Here is a 14,887-nt window from a genome sequence, read left to right on the forward strand (position 1 = left end):
AAATGTATTACTAATGTTTACTGAGATATTTTGCTACTTATTTTGAGACTAATTTTTTGTTGGCCAGGTTTCTGGAGATACATTTCTTCACACTTGATTCACTCTTCCTTAGACAGTAAACAGCTATCACCATATTTAAAGTCAAGGTGGAATAGATATAGAAAGAGTCCTGGACTTCTGATTCTAATACTGACTTGGAGAGCAAGACACTTAACTTAGCTGAAACTTGTATCTTTATTGAAATCAGGATAATAATACTTATATCTTCTTTACTATGTTGTGAATAAGGTGTTTTGTAAATCTTAAAATGCTATATATTTCTATTACTCTTATTGGTATTAGTATAGAGAGAGGTAGTGTGGTTCATTGGCTAGAGAGCCAGCCTTAAAGCCAGAATGACCTAGATTCAAGTCCTGCCTTTGACACATACTGGCTGTATGAGCCTGGGCAAACTATTTTGCCTCTCAGTACTTTAAGCAGCCTTCCAAGATCATAAGTTTCAGAGAAAGTGCCAAGTTTCATTGGCAAAGTGAGTTTCTTCCACTCATAACTCCCTATAGTAAGATATTATAGGTTTTTAGGCTCTCACGCCAAAGTTTATGCTCTGAGAACCCAGCTTCTTGCTGCATATGGAGTTCTGGAGTTGAGGGAATTAAAATTAAAATTAAAATTCTCTGCCTTTCCAGTTAATGAGCTGAGATTCTTCATTAATTAACAAATTTGTATCACATGTTAAATATATTCACTAGGGCTTTTAAGTTTATTTTTGTTTTAGACAATGACAAATGAAAAAGACCAGCTGGTTAAGAGAAATGTTTGAGAAAAGTAAGGAATCCTTTGGCTGAATGTTTTTTTGAAGCAGGAGAAAGTCATCACTACTACCATTACCAGGATTCTTTTTCTTTACCATATATGTTTTAGCAAAATGTGAGGCAAAAAGAAATCTTAAGAGCAGTAAGCCATGCTTGGTGTAATAGAAAGAATCTGGTCTAGAAGTCAGGAAATCTATGTTCTAGTCCTAATTATACCTAAAAATTTTATTACCTTGGTTTGAGACAACTCCTCTTCACCTCTGTTTTTGTTTGTTTGTAAGTAATATAGCAACTGATAAAATGCTTTAAAAAAGTTCTGCATACATTAATCTCATTTGGTTCTCCTAAGAGGATCTGTAGCAATTATTTCCTTTTTACAGACAAGATAGTGGAGACTCAGAGAGGCAAATGACTTGCCCATAGTCAGACAGCTACTAAGTTTCAGAAATGACATTTCAACTCCAGTCTTCCTGAATCCAAGCCCAGCATTCTATCCACCATTTACTAACACTTTCGAGATTTACCAAGTGCCCTCACTTGGTCTTTCCAGCAAGTTGTGAGTTAGAGACCATTATTGCCACTTTATGAACTAGGAAATAAGCTCATTTAATGATATCCATAATCATATAGCTAGTATCAGGGGTAGGATTTCAATACTAATCTCTGTGTACTTGAAGTCAAGTAAGCATTTATTAAGCATCTTCTTTGTGACAAAGCACTGTTAGGCCCTGGAGACACAAAGACAAAAATGAAAATCTCTCCTCAAATACCTTACATCCCATGGTGAGGGAGGTGAGGAAGGGTGGATGGACGTGTACATATAGTGGACACAAACTATGCAAAGGTAATTTTTTTGGGGATGGTGGTGGAGGGAGGCATCAACAGCTGGATTTGATCAGAAAGGTTCTCATGTAGGAAGTGATATTTGAAAGAAGTAATTATTCTAAGAAAGTGAGTTTCTAAGAAAGTGAGGTGAATAGAGAATACATTCTAGGTATGGAGATAATTTTCAAAAGGCATAGACAAGAAATGGAATATTATGTATGAAGGATAGCAGGTAGGTCAGTTTGTAAAGTATAGTGTGAAGAAGACTAATGGAGAAAGGTGGGTTGGAACTAGATTGTGAGGCTTTGAATGCCAAACAGAAGATTGCATTTCATTCTAGAGACAATGGGAAATCACCGGAATTTCTTGAACATGGTACTTCTTGGTCTTAGGGATGTCTCTTTGATATCTATATGGAAGATGGATTTGAAAGGGAAGAGATGAGGTAAGGATACCATTTAGAAAGTTATTGTAATAATATAGGTGATCAAGTGAAGAGGGCTTGAACTATGGGGGTAGCTGTGTGAGGAAACAGAAATGGATGGATGTGAGACAAGTAGAATCAACAAGACTTGGCAACTGCCTTGTTGCTGAAGATATGAGAGTGAAGGAGAGAGAAGAGTTAAGGATGAATCTTGGGTCTTGACCATGGGTGATAAGGGTTGAGGGTACTCTTAAATATGGCAATATGAGTTACAGATATTTTTTGGAGGGAAATAATTATATTTTGGATAGGCTGTGTTTGAGATGCCTGCAGGATATCCATTTGGAAATAGCCAATATTCAGTTGGTGATATGGACTGGAATTCAGGAGAGGGGGGAAAGTCTAGATATAGAGGTCTGGGAGCATTTGCAAAGATGATAATTGAAGTCATAGGGAGTAGTGAGATCATCAAAACAAAGAGCATGGAGAGAGGAAGAAAGAGCCAGCCTTGGGGGTGAGCAGTGAATGATGAACCAGACTGAGGAAAGGTCAGACAGGTAGGAGAAGAATTTTTGCAAGAGGCCAGTTTCAAGAAAAGCTAGAGAAAATTGAATATCTATGAGAAGCAGTTGGTCAACAGTGTTAAATGCTACAGAGAGGTCAAGAATGAGATGAGAAAAGGCCTTTAGGTTTTCTGCCCACTACTTGTTTTTGTAGGGCTTGAGAACTAAGAATGTTTTTTATATCTTTAAATAAAGTTTTTTGACCTTTTAAAAATGTAAAAACCATTCTTAGCTCATGGTCTGTATAAAATCAAACTGTGTGGGCTGGATTTGACTCTAAAATCCAAAATGGGTTTGCCATCCCCATCTCTAACCTATGCTAGCTCTGCACAATGAGGAGAATGGCTAATACTTTGTGTGATTTAGAAGGAAGATAAAAAGTCTTTGATAGATTATAATGATGAGCAAATTAAATCTAGTAGAGATAAATATAAACTTTTTCACTTAGGTTTTTAAAAAATCCACTATGTCCAAGTATAAGTTGGGGAAGATAATTAAGGTTTGTATAAAAATGGGCTGGGGGACTTAGTGGTCTGAGAACTTAGTAAGAATCAATGGTGTGATGTAACAACCAAGAAAGCAAAGTTAATTAGTAGAGACTTAAATGTCTATGAAGAGAATCCTGCTATGTTCCACTGTAGTCAGACTGCATCTTGAATATGTTTGATTCTAGATACCACAGTGTTAGAAGGGCATTAAAAAGCTTAACCATGTTCAGAGGAGGGCTACTAGTATCAAGGGTCTTGAATCCTTGCCATACAATAAGGATTTGTGAAAGAACTAAGATTATTATGTCTGGAGAAGTGAAGACTTAGAGAGGATAAGAACTCTGTCTTCAGGTGATTTAAGATTTAAAGTGTTATGTGGAAGAGGAATTATATTTATTCTGTTTGTCTCCAGAGGTTTGGACTAAGATCAGTGAGTTCCATGGGACTAAATTTCAACATGATAGGAGGATGGTTTTTTTTGAAGAATGAAACCTGTTGAAAAATGAAATGAGCTGCCTCAGGAAGTAATAGTTTTCAATTACTGGAGGTCTTTAAGGAGAGCCAGATGACCGCTTGTATTGCAGACTCTTTCAGGAATGAGTTTGACCAAATGACTAATGAAATAAATCCTTTCTAACATGCAAATGACAAACAGGATCATGAAAATGTGGTTTGAGAGTGTAGAGTGTGAAAGAGAGGCACAAATACAATTTGAATTCTTTTACTGTAAAAGACTGATACTCTCTGATACTGAATTTTATTCTCCACTATCATGTTCTCTCTCTGCACTTATTCCCACTTCTTTCCCCAGCCACCAAGTTTTGGATATGGACCACCAGAACATAAGTTGATAAAGTGTGGGCAATCTACATATATATATATATATATATATATATATATATATATATATATTTTTTTTTTTTTTTTGGCTAGGCAATGGGGTTAAGTGACTTGCCCAGGGTCACACAGCTAGTAAGTATTATGTGTCTGAGGCCGGATTTGAACTCAGGTCCTCCTGAATCCAGGGCCAGTGCTCTATCCACTGCACCACCTAGCTGCCCAAACATTTATTTTTTGGTGAATCAATTGGGATTAAGTGGCTTGCCCAGAGTCACACTCTAGTGAGTGTTATGTGTCTAAGGGTCAAATTTGAACTCAGGTCCCCTGACTCCAGGGCTGGTGCTCTATCCATTGCACCACCTAGCTGCCCACAATCTACATATGTCAACTAGGAATCTACAGGTATTTTTATCAGTGTTTCAGCATTAAGAGATGTTAAAATTATCATATTTTAGTTTAAAATCTGATTTGACAAATGATCCATAGATCTTTAGATCTTTATATCTTTACATAGTTCTGCCCTGATCTACAGTTCTGAATCACCAATTGCCTTTTGGATATCTTAAACTTGATGTCCTATAGACACTTCTAACATTACCCATAAACCTTTTCCCATCTCCCTTATTATGATCAAGGGTATCACCATTCTCCTAGTGAACTGTGCTATTAAGTTCAATGTCATCCTCTACTCATAATTCTTACTCCATTTATTCAATCTGTTGCCAAATTTTGTCATTTCTACTTTCAAAACATCTCTAGTATATTCCTCTTTCTCTCTACTCACACAGCTATTCACCCTTGATCTGGTTCTTATCGCTTCCTGCCTTGCCTATGACAATAACTTTCTAATTTGTTTCCCTACCTCATCTCTTCATAAGTTGGTTCCTCCTTTCCTTTCTAGTCAAGTATACTCTACTCTCCTTCATATATTCCACAGTCCAGTTATCTTGGTTCTATAAAGACATTCTGTCTCCATGCCTTGGCTGTCCCCCATGCCTGAAATGTTCTTTCTCCTGGCATTGTTTTCCTGACTTCCTTCAAGATTCAGTTCAAATCCCATTTTCTGCAGAAGTCTTTTTTCCAACCCCACACCTACTGCTAGTGCCTTCTCCTCTGAGATTATTTTCATCTACTCTGTATGTATCTTGTCTTCCTTTTTCCCCTCCAGGTGCTTAACACAGTGTTTAGCATATAGTAGGTGCTAAATAAATGCTTATTGACTATGTTATCATTACCCTTCTCCCCCCCAAAAAAACCCCATCAAATTTAGTTAACTCAGCTAACTTGGCTACTCATTTTCTCAAGGCCAGTATTACTTTATGGACTCAGGGACTTTTCCCAAAGAAATCCAAGTACTCAGTATACTCAGTCCCATAGAAACCTAAGGGGTCAGGCAGGAAGTTAAACATGGCTTACTAAAGCATTGTCACCTCGAACAGCCTTCTTAGTTTTGCCTTGCTTTGGAGGCACTGAATACTTTCTGTATTTCAAAATATTAATGTTTCTATTATACTTAAGAATTTTAATAAATTTGTTATTTCTTTTATTGGATAGTCCTTCTGTCAAGGCAGATCACAGATTCCTCTACTCCATAATTGGCTGTCTTCATGAACTAGTATTCAAAAATAATTCACTTGTTTGACCTTTTGGTGGTTAGTCTCAGTTTAAGTTGGTTTTTTGAAAAGCTGATGCATAGTTTATTTCTGTAAAGGAAGGAACACTGAATCTGGGATTAGCAGCCTAGTTTAAATTCTAGATCTGCTACTTCTTGCTGACCTGTGTGACCATGGCTTTAACACTTAACCTCTCTGAACCTCAGGTTCCCTGTCTAAAACGCTGTCAGGATTAGATGACCTCTATGGTTCACTCTAGTTCTAAATGTTACTATATGATAAATAATAATGGAACCTTTCCACAGGTGCTGTGGAGCACTTAGAGCCTGGTAGATATCAAAGATGCCAAGGTCATCTATTGCATCCTCTGCACTGCCCAATAGTTTTGGCTTTTGTTCTACCACTGGACTTTAATGACTCTGGAAAAGAAAGTGAGGCTGATGCCTTTGTACAATTCTGCCTCACTCAAATCCAATTCTTGAGCAAATCAAGACATTACCCTGTGATGCCAATGGTCCTCTTTGAAAATGAAGGATAAACAACAACAACAGCCTTTGATGACCTAGGTCACTTCCATGTCATGAAACATCAGAATATTATTTCTATGAACTAGAAAATTCCTGAGTCAGGGCAGTGGTTCAAGTGTGCTAGATTATCAAATGAACTCCCAATTTAAAAATGCAACAAAAAAAGCATGGAACTCTCATATTTTTCTACTTTCACTGATGCTTTTTAAAAATAACAAACCTGGGCTTATCCATGTTGACTGATTGAATATAATGAGAGACAGGAATATTTTTGAAGATGTTAATGCCATTGGCCTAGATATAGGGAATTGTACAATCTTGATTTGTTTGGGTGTTATGAATAATAATAAGGAACATTTTTTTTAAAGCTTGAGGGAAGAAAATGTCTCTTTAAAAAGCACATGTAAATAGCCTTTTTGGAGGCCTATTATAAAACATTTCAATTGGTTTTTAACCAACACAAATTAGTTTTCATAGTTTCAGTGTGTAATGTGGAAGGCACAGTACAATACAACAGCTCTGCTGGGATTGTGCCTAAAAACATATCTCATACCTGCTTTCCCATCACTGGGCTCTGAGAGGCTCTGAGAATTATGACCCCAAAGTCAGAAAGCCTTCTTGATATAATTAAATGTGTCTACTGTATGCACAGAAGACAACATACTTGATACTTAGAGATTTTGTGTAAATAATCTACTTTGCTCATGTACATCAAATAAATTATATCAGAATATGTTAAAAAATCTCCAGAAAATAGGATTCCTAGTGAAGTCTGATCCACTTTTTTTGGATAGGATTCAGAGACAGAACACTTAGAGACTTAATTGACTTTAAGAAAACAAGTACATAGGACATTTTCTAATCCTATTTGTAGTTGCCCCAAACATTTTTTCTTTTGTTAGTTAAACCCAAATTCCCCAAAACACTATAGCTTCTTAGACTATAATGACAGAATTTAAAATGCTGGTCTAGTGAGGGGAGTTACATCTTGAGGAGGATTAGAAGTTGGAGAAAGTTTGGAACAAAATAAAAGCCACCAAAATGTGAAGGAAAGATGAAGGATATGAAGGGATGGACCATGTCAAATACACAGTATGTCTGTGGGAGAAATACTGTGTGTGATAGGGAATAGACTGGAGTACATGTATGTATGTATACATGTATACATATGTATATACATGTATGTATGTGTGTGTATCCTAAGGGTATGAATGGAGAGGATAGAGATTACATGTATGTCAGAATCTGTGTGTATGTGTGTGCATGTATATGTGTGCACGTGTGTATGTGTGTGTGTGTGTGTGAGAGAGAGAGAGAGAGAGAAAGAGAGAGAGAGAGAGGAAGGAGAGGAAAGGAGAGTAGGGGAAGGGATGAAGACGAGGGAGAGGGACGAGATTAGGACTAAATGGGGAGAGAGGGAGAAGGAGAGACACAAATTTCCTGTCAGGATGATGAAATTTGAATGTTTTTTCTTGAGCAGTGTGAGTCCCCTATTAGCTTTGGTTTGGTGCTCCAGTGACTTCTCCCTTTCTCCTCTTGCTCCCTGCCTCAGTCCATCCCCTTTCCTCTTCCCCCACCCCACTTTGTTCTATTTCTTACCCCGACCGTAGATATTTTCTCATGAAAATATCTTGTGGAACACTAGATTTAGCAAAATGCAGAATGGGAAATGCTGGATTAGATATATGTATAGTATAGATCATTAGAAATGAATTCCACACAGTGATGTAACATTTCATTGTATATTTACATGTATGGGGGGAGGACAAGGAAATCATCACAATTCAGTCTTCATTCTGATGGAAATTTAAACACCTCAGTGTTGCAAACAAATTCTGTTCATTTTCCTTAAATGCATCACTCAAGTCTTGATGCCACCTCCAGAACACAGAGTTTCATCCAAACATTTTCACTGGTAGTTTTTTTCTGAGTTCAGTTAAAAAAGTTCGTGTGTGTGTGTTTCCTTCATCCAGTCCCAGATGCAGAATACATATTCCAGCTCTGAAGCCTCATAATCCAGAGCAATTATTTACTGAGAATCGTCAAGCTCACTGAGATCTTGACAATTAGATGGCATGTTCAGGTGCTTTTTTGACAGACACTACTGTTTTCTTGGCAAGTGGAGCCTACTCCAGCCACTGACAGGTAGAGCTTTCCATCTGGGCACACACAGATTTCATAGAGTCTCTGAGAGCTGCCAGGGAGGCCCCGAGTCCCCTGAACCAATTTAGGCAGACACACGGTGGCAGCATCCAACACAAGCTGTATGGAGGAAAGCAACAGATGTGAAAGTTAGAGTAATAATGAAACAAACACAGTCATAGTAAAATGAACGAATGTTTAAGAGAAGGAGACTGCAATTGCTGGTAAATTTTTAAACATCTATTAAGGTCCTATTATGTGCCAGACACTCTGGGAATATAATACAAAGAATATAATATTCAATCAATATAATACAAATTATGGTTGGCAGCACTTCCCCCCCAAAATAGTAGTAGGTACTTGACTCAAATCTAGTCAAATAAATACTCAGCTCTATCTTCTGTCCCTTTTGTATCCAGGAGGGAATTAAAGCTCCTCCCTCCCCCCCTCCTTCTCCCTCCCCCTTCCCCCTTCTGTTGGCTAAAACTTTCCCTTGCCCACTGAGCTCAGCCAGTTTTGAGAATTATCCATCCAGCTCCCTCTGAAAACATCTAATGATGTTAGCATTACAAAGACTAAGGAAGGTCTGCTTGTGTCCATGCTTCTTTTGGTTTGTAGGAGATAAAAAGCACTGGGAAAAGCAGAGTTGCTACAGCAGAGGGCTCTGTCTCTGCTTGCTGGGCTCCTTGAGTAGGGAAGAAAGTGTATATTTGGAGTAGTTACATGGCACAGAGGTGTTTGACACAATGCCTTTGGGCCGCATGTGGTAGACAACACTTCCAAGGGTGGCTGAAGCAGATTTAAATGTAATTGGGAAATACTTCACAAAATTAATGAAAAAATATAATAAAAACAGATAATTTTAATATGTGGTTTTCTAACTCAATACACAGCCCACAGGGATCCTTATGTATGGTTTAGTAGCTTCCAGTTCTATTTGAGTTTGATACTGCTGATGTAGAAAGCAGCTCTCAATGCCCACACTATATCCAAACACACTGATCTAAGCAGGGCTCCGAGAACCAGGCTTTCAATTCAGAAAACTTTCTCAGTTCAGAAAACTTTCCCAGGAACAACAGAATTCAGTGTCTAGTTGGTACCATTATATAAGTACAAAGAAATCCTTTGAGTGGAATAAAAATATTTTTAAAGTGAAACACATTTAAAAATATACTTCTCAGGCACATTGGTATCATTAGGACTCATTAGCTTGTATTTCTTCTAATTAGGGTCACATGTAAGTAGGAAGCACATTCAAGGCTTCGATTAGTAATTACACCCTTCTAGCACACATAGGTGCCTGATGAATGCTTTTTTACCAACAACCATGATGAGAATAAGGAAAATGTAATTTTCTCAACCTAATCTTTGAATTGCATTTTTTCTAAGTATAATATAGAGATTTCTAGTTTTACTTTTAATTTTTTTTTTCTGCTGGCAAAGTGGAGAAGCATTGGATTGGGATTCAGGAAACCTAGACTCAAGGATTACTCTACTATTTCCCTGATGTCACAGCCTCTGTTTTCCTATTTGTCAAAGTAGGAAAAATAATACTTGTACCAACTCTGTCAAAGAGTGGTTGTGAGGAAAGTGCTTTGTAAACTTTATGCCACAAATGTAAACTGTTACATTATTATTATCATATAGGATGATGGAACTAGAAAGAAATTCATAAGATCTTACTGAGGCAGGGTAAATGCTCAAAATGATGATGATGATTGCTAGAATTTATATAGTGTTTCAAGGTTTGCAAAGTGTTTTACAAATAGCTCATTTTTTCTTCACAACAATCCTGGGAGGTAGATGCTATTAACACCATTCTACAGATGAGGAAACTGCAGCAGACAGAAGTTAAGTGAATTTTCTGATTGTTGTGTTTTTTATTTTCTTGCCATCTGTAAACTTGCCAGACTATAATCTCCATGAGGGGAATGATGCTGGTGTGGTGGAAATAGTGCTGAACTTGTGTGTGATTCCAGATTCTTATTACTTGCCAGGCTTCTAAACCTTTTTAGATTTTCGTTATCTTATCTATAAAGTGGAGATGATGATAATTGCATTATCTATCTCAGGGAGTTGTGAGGAAATTACTTATTAGATGTCAAAGTGCTATAGAAATGTGCAACATGAAAACTTTTTTATCTCCACCGGTACCCAGCACAGAGGGTTTTACACACCATTGGTGCTTAAGATATGGCTACAAAATAAATCACTGTTCTCCAGAATACTGTGAGGATAATCATCCATCCCATGAAGGATGTTTGGGCGGATCAGGAGGATCTTCTGTGTATATTTAGAGTAGGTCTGTTTCTCTATATCCCAGAATAAAAGAGCATGTTATTGAGTTCATTGTAACAACAAGCTTAATGGTTCCAGTCCATTCTTTCTCTGATTGGCTATTTCTTCCCATATTTAATATCTTGAGTTTGTATAATGATTTACTTCGCAAAATGCTTTCATAACCATCATTCCATTTGATGGTAGGTTGGATTGACATTTGATAGAAGAGTTTATGGAGATTCTGAAAGGTTAAGTAATTTGCCTAATTTTACGTATAGATTGTGGGCAGCTATATGGTGCAGTGCATAGATTGCCATGCCTGGAGTCAGGAATGCCTTCAAATCTGGCCATAGACACTTAGTAGCTTTGTGATCCTGGGCAAATCACTAAACTCTGTTAACTTCAGTTTTCTCATCTGTAAAATGAGCTGCAGAAGGAAATGGCAAACCATTCCAGTGTCTTTGCCAAGAAAACCCTACATGAGGTCATGAAGAGTCAGACACAATTGAAAAATGACTGAACAACAACAAACCCCCCAGATTAATGGCAGAGAGAGGAAGCATGTCACAGTGAATAGAAAGTTGGCCCAAAAGTGAGGAAGGCCTGGGTTCAAGTCTTACATCTGACACATATTAGCTGTGTGATCCAGAGCAAGTCACTAACATTCAGAACAATGCCCAGGCAACATTTTAAAACTCTTATTCAATCTGCACTGGTTGAGGAAGTTCTTCACTGGGCATACTCTATATATTCTATACTAAAGAAACTATAGTGTTTTTTTTTGTTTTTTGTTTTGTTTTGTTTTTTGGCAATTGGGGTTAAATGACTTGCCCAGGGTCACATAGCTAGTAAGTGTCAAGTGTTTGGTCTGAGGCTGGATTTGAAATCAGGTCCTCCTGACTTCAGGGTCAGTGCTCTATCCACTGCACCACCTAGCTGCCCCGAAACTATAGGTTTAATAAAAATGCACACATATACATTAAGAGACACATCTAGAGACAGGACATGTGTGTGGATTTATGCATGCATGCCATTTTCCCCTTTATCCATGTCATTGATAAAAATGTTGACCATCAAGGCCCAAGGAACAGATTCCTTGGGCACTCTGTTAGACACACTGATTCGTTGACAACAGCCTATGAATGACTACTTTCAGGGCTCAGTCATTCAGAAAATTCAAATGACATACTTTGTTAAATTTTCCTGATGATATTAAGGTCAGACCTATGGTCAAGAGATTAAGAAAGTTGGTCCAGAAAGACAGGCCAACTCAAATAAGGTGAAATTTAAAAGGGATGAATGTAAAGTTCTATATTTGAGTTCAAAAAGTCAACTTTATAAATACAGGATGGTGGGAGTAGGACTTGGTTAAAAACATTTCCTCTGCAAAAGATCTGGCTGTTTTAGTGTCCATCAAGGTCAGAATGAGTCAACAGTTTGACCCAGCATCCAAAGAGGAGAGTGTAAAACTCCCTGCGGGCTGGGACTCTTTCATTTTGGTCTTTGTATATTTAATACCAGCACAGCATCTGGTATATGGGATGTACTTCATTTATACTTGCTGATCAGTTGATTGATTGAAACTAACTAATGTTATCTTTGGCTGTACTGAGAGTTGTAAGTGGTCAGAATGAAGGAATAAACAATTTTACTATATTCTACCCTGATATGTCATCTAGGATATTGTATGAAGGAAAAGACATAGACACTATGCAGTATGTCCAAAAATGCTGCTGAGGTAGTTGCAGGGATGGAGAACATGCCTGCAGAGAATAATGGAAAGAATTGGGGATGTTTAGCTTAGAGAAGAGGTTAATTTGAGGAGATATGGGAGGTGTCCTTAAGTATTTAAAGGGCTATCATATGGAAGAGGGATTAGCCTTGTTCAGTTTGGCCCCATAAGGCAAAACTATAAGCAGTGGTTTGACTCCTTGCATGGATGACTCCTAGAAAGACAGGTCTAATATATCCAGCTCTAGTCCCTCTTCTGAGTCCCAATTCTGCATTACTAACTGTATAACAAACATTTTCAACTAGATATCCTGTAAGCATCTCACACTCAACATAAACTGAAAAACAGAGTTCATTGTCTTTCTCCCTAAATTGACCCTCTTCCCAACATCTCTATATCTGCTGAGGCCATCACCATAGTCACTTGGGTTCAAAGTTATAATCAACTTCTCCTTCCACTTGTCCTACATGTTATATTAGTTTGAAAGTCTTGTTTATTCTATCTCCTTACTATCCATAGTATACACCCCCTCCTTTCCACTTGTATTCAGGCCTTCATCAACTCTTACCTGGACTGCTGCTATAGCCTTCTAGTTGGTCTCCCTGCCTCAAGCCTCTCCCCTCTCCAATCCTTTCTCCAGACAGCTGTCAAAGTTGATCTTCTTAAAGCACTGGTCTAACCATGTCATTCTCCTGCTCCACAAACCCATGGATTTTAGAGTTACATAAAACCCTGCAATTTGACTTTTTTATGCCCCTCACAACCTGGTTCCAACCTATATCTCCAGCCCTATGTTATTCTCTTTTGTGAACTGGTCTTATTGCTGTTATTTGCACACAACATTACATTTTCAGCCCCGTGCCTTCATACAAGCTGTGCACCACTCCAAGAATGCACAATTCACAGAATTCCTAGTGTCTGTCAGTGCTCAGCTTAAACACCATCTCCTATATAAGACCATTCTTTTCTGTTCTCTCCCTCCTAGCTGTTGGTGCTTCTCTCCTCCCCAAATTCCCTGATGCTTATTTTGTATATTGCAAATGTACATTTAGTCTCCCCTGCTAGAATGTAAGCTCTTCAGGAGTGGGAACTATTTCCTTTGATCAACTGATTGAAATTGCAAAAAGGACACTGTAGACTTGATGTAAAGAGGGACTTCCTTGTGATGAGAATTGTCCAAAAGAGGAATGGGCCATCTAAAAAGGGAGTGGATTGGAATTCTTTAAGTAGTGGCTGGATGACTGTTGTTATTGTAGCAGGTCCTCTTTTTCAGGTGTGGATCTGACTCCATGGCCTGTGGGGTCCTTTCCAGCTCTTGGACCCTATACAATGATTCCATTTGTCTACTGATCATTATGAGATCAACACATCTACTGTTTTTTTTTTTAACAAAATGAACAGGTAGCATTAATAGCAGCTGAAGAAACAGCATTATTCAAAGACAGTGCATTATTTATCTTTGCACTTCTTAAGATGTTACGCTGTCTATTTAATTCTGCAAACTTTCATTAAGGGCCTATTATATGCAGTGAACTATGCTAGACGCCCTGGGTAGAAAGATAGATAAAACTCTGCTTCTGTTTTTAAGGAGTTCGAAGTCTAGCAGAAGACATACACAGAAAAATATAATACAAGTTATTATACAATAAGCTCATAGGATAGGTATGAATGATTCATGGAAGAAGTGATCACATAGCTGGGTAGACCAGGGAAAGTTTTATGTAAAGGGTGGCCCTCTAATTGAGTTTTAAAGGAAGGGAAATATTTCAGTAGATAGGGATGTGGGAGGAAATCCTTTCATGGATGTGGAATGGTATGTGCAAAGGCAAAGAGATGAGAAAGGTCAAGACAGAATTAAGGAACAAGAAATAAATGTTTTGGCTATAATTTTGAGTTCATGAAGAAGAGTAGTAATATATAATATATAGTATATAATAAGAATAGTTACCAGATTATTGCATTAAGAAGATTATTCTGTCATGCCTATTTTCAACACTCTATGTAATTTTTAGTCATTTTCCCTTATGAAATAACACACAAAGTTAATGTGCTAATTTAAGAAGGTTGTTTCTGCTTTGACTGCAACCTAAATGGAAGTGGTGTATATATAATAGAAAGCTGCTTTATTTAGCTTACCATCCCATCACTACTGTGTAATTTGATGTCCATTTGAGAGAGAGCTTCAATCTTCCCAGAATTTGCTTTAATATGGACCCCTCTTGGTGCATCCATACTTAGGCTCCTCGTGGGAGATTCAAGCCTGAAAGTAGAAAAAAGGGTACTGAGCCAAAGACTAGTAAAATAAAATAAAACAACATCCCAGCAGCATTTATTTTAGTAGGGAATCAATTCAACCCTCAGCCTGGAAGGTACAATTTTAAAAGTAGCAGGCACCTGGAAGATAGATAAAAGAACATATTCACAGGTAGCACTGTGAGTCAGGTGTTATATTTTTCTTTTTCATCATGGAGACATGAAGTAGCAGTTAGATTAACAGAAGTTCTCTAAAGGCCATTCTCAGTTTGAACACTTACTGTTGAAAGAGTACAATTCCCATATAAATACCATTTATTATATTTTGTTTGGTGGGATAAACCACATCCCGCTGAGATTGATTAGAAGGCCCACTTATATTTCTTAT

At 37.7% G+C, this 14,887-nt stretch overlaps 1 protein-coding gene across 2 annotated transcripts in view; it reads right to left on the reverse strand.

The window, feature by feature from the left end:
• Positions 1–7,820: 7,820 nt before the first annotated feature.
• The window catches only part of SGCG (sarcoglycan gamma), a 258,739-nt gene continuing 251,672 nt past the window's right edge, over positions 7,821–14,887 (reverse strand). For both annotated transcript variants that reach the window (XM_027835163.1, XM_027835164.1), the window contains exons 7-8: positions 14,383–14,506; positions 7,821–8,354 (exon numbers count right to left, since the gene is read on the reverse strand). In XM_027835163.1, the coding sequence (XP_027690964.1) occupies positions 8,172–8,354; positions 14,383–14,506 (307 nt within the window). In that variant the 3' untranslated portion in view covers positions 7,821–8,171. The remainder of the gene's footprint in view (positions 8,355–14,382; positions 14,507–14,887) is intronic.

Source organism: Vombatus ursinus, unplaced genomic scaffold (assembly GCF_900497805.2).
Source record: "Vombatus ursinus unplaced genomic scaffold, bare-nosed wombat genome assembly UNPS02014813.1, whole genome shotgun sequence".
NCBI classification, from domain to species: Eukaryota; Metazoa; Chordata; class Mammalia; order Diprotodontia; family Vombatidae; genus Vombatus; species Vombatus ursinus.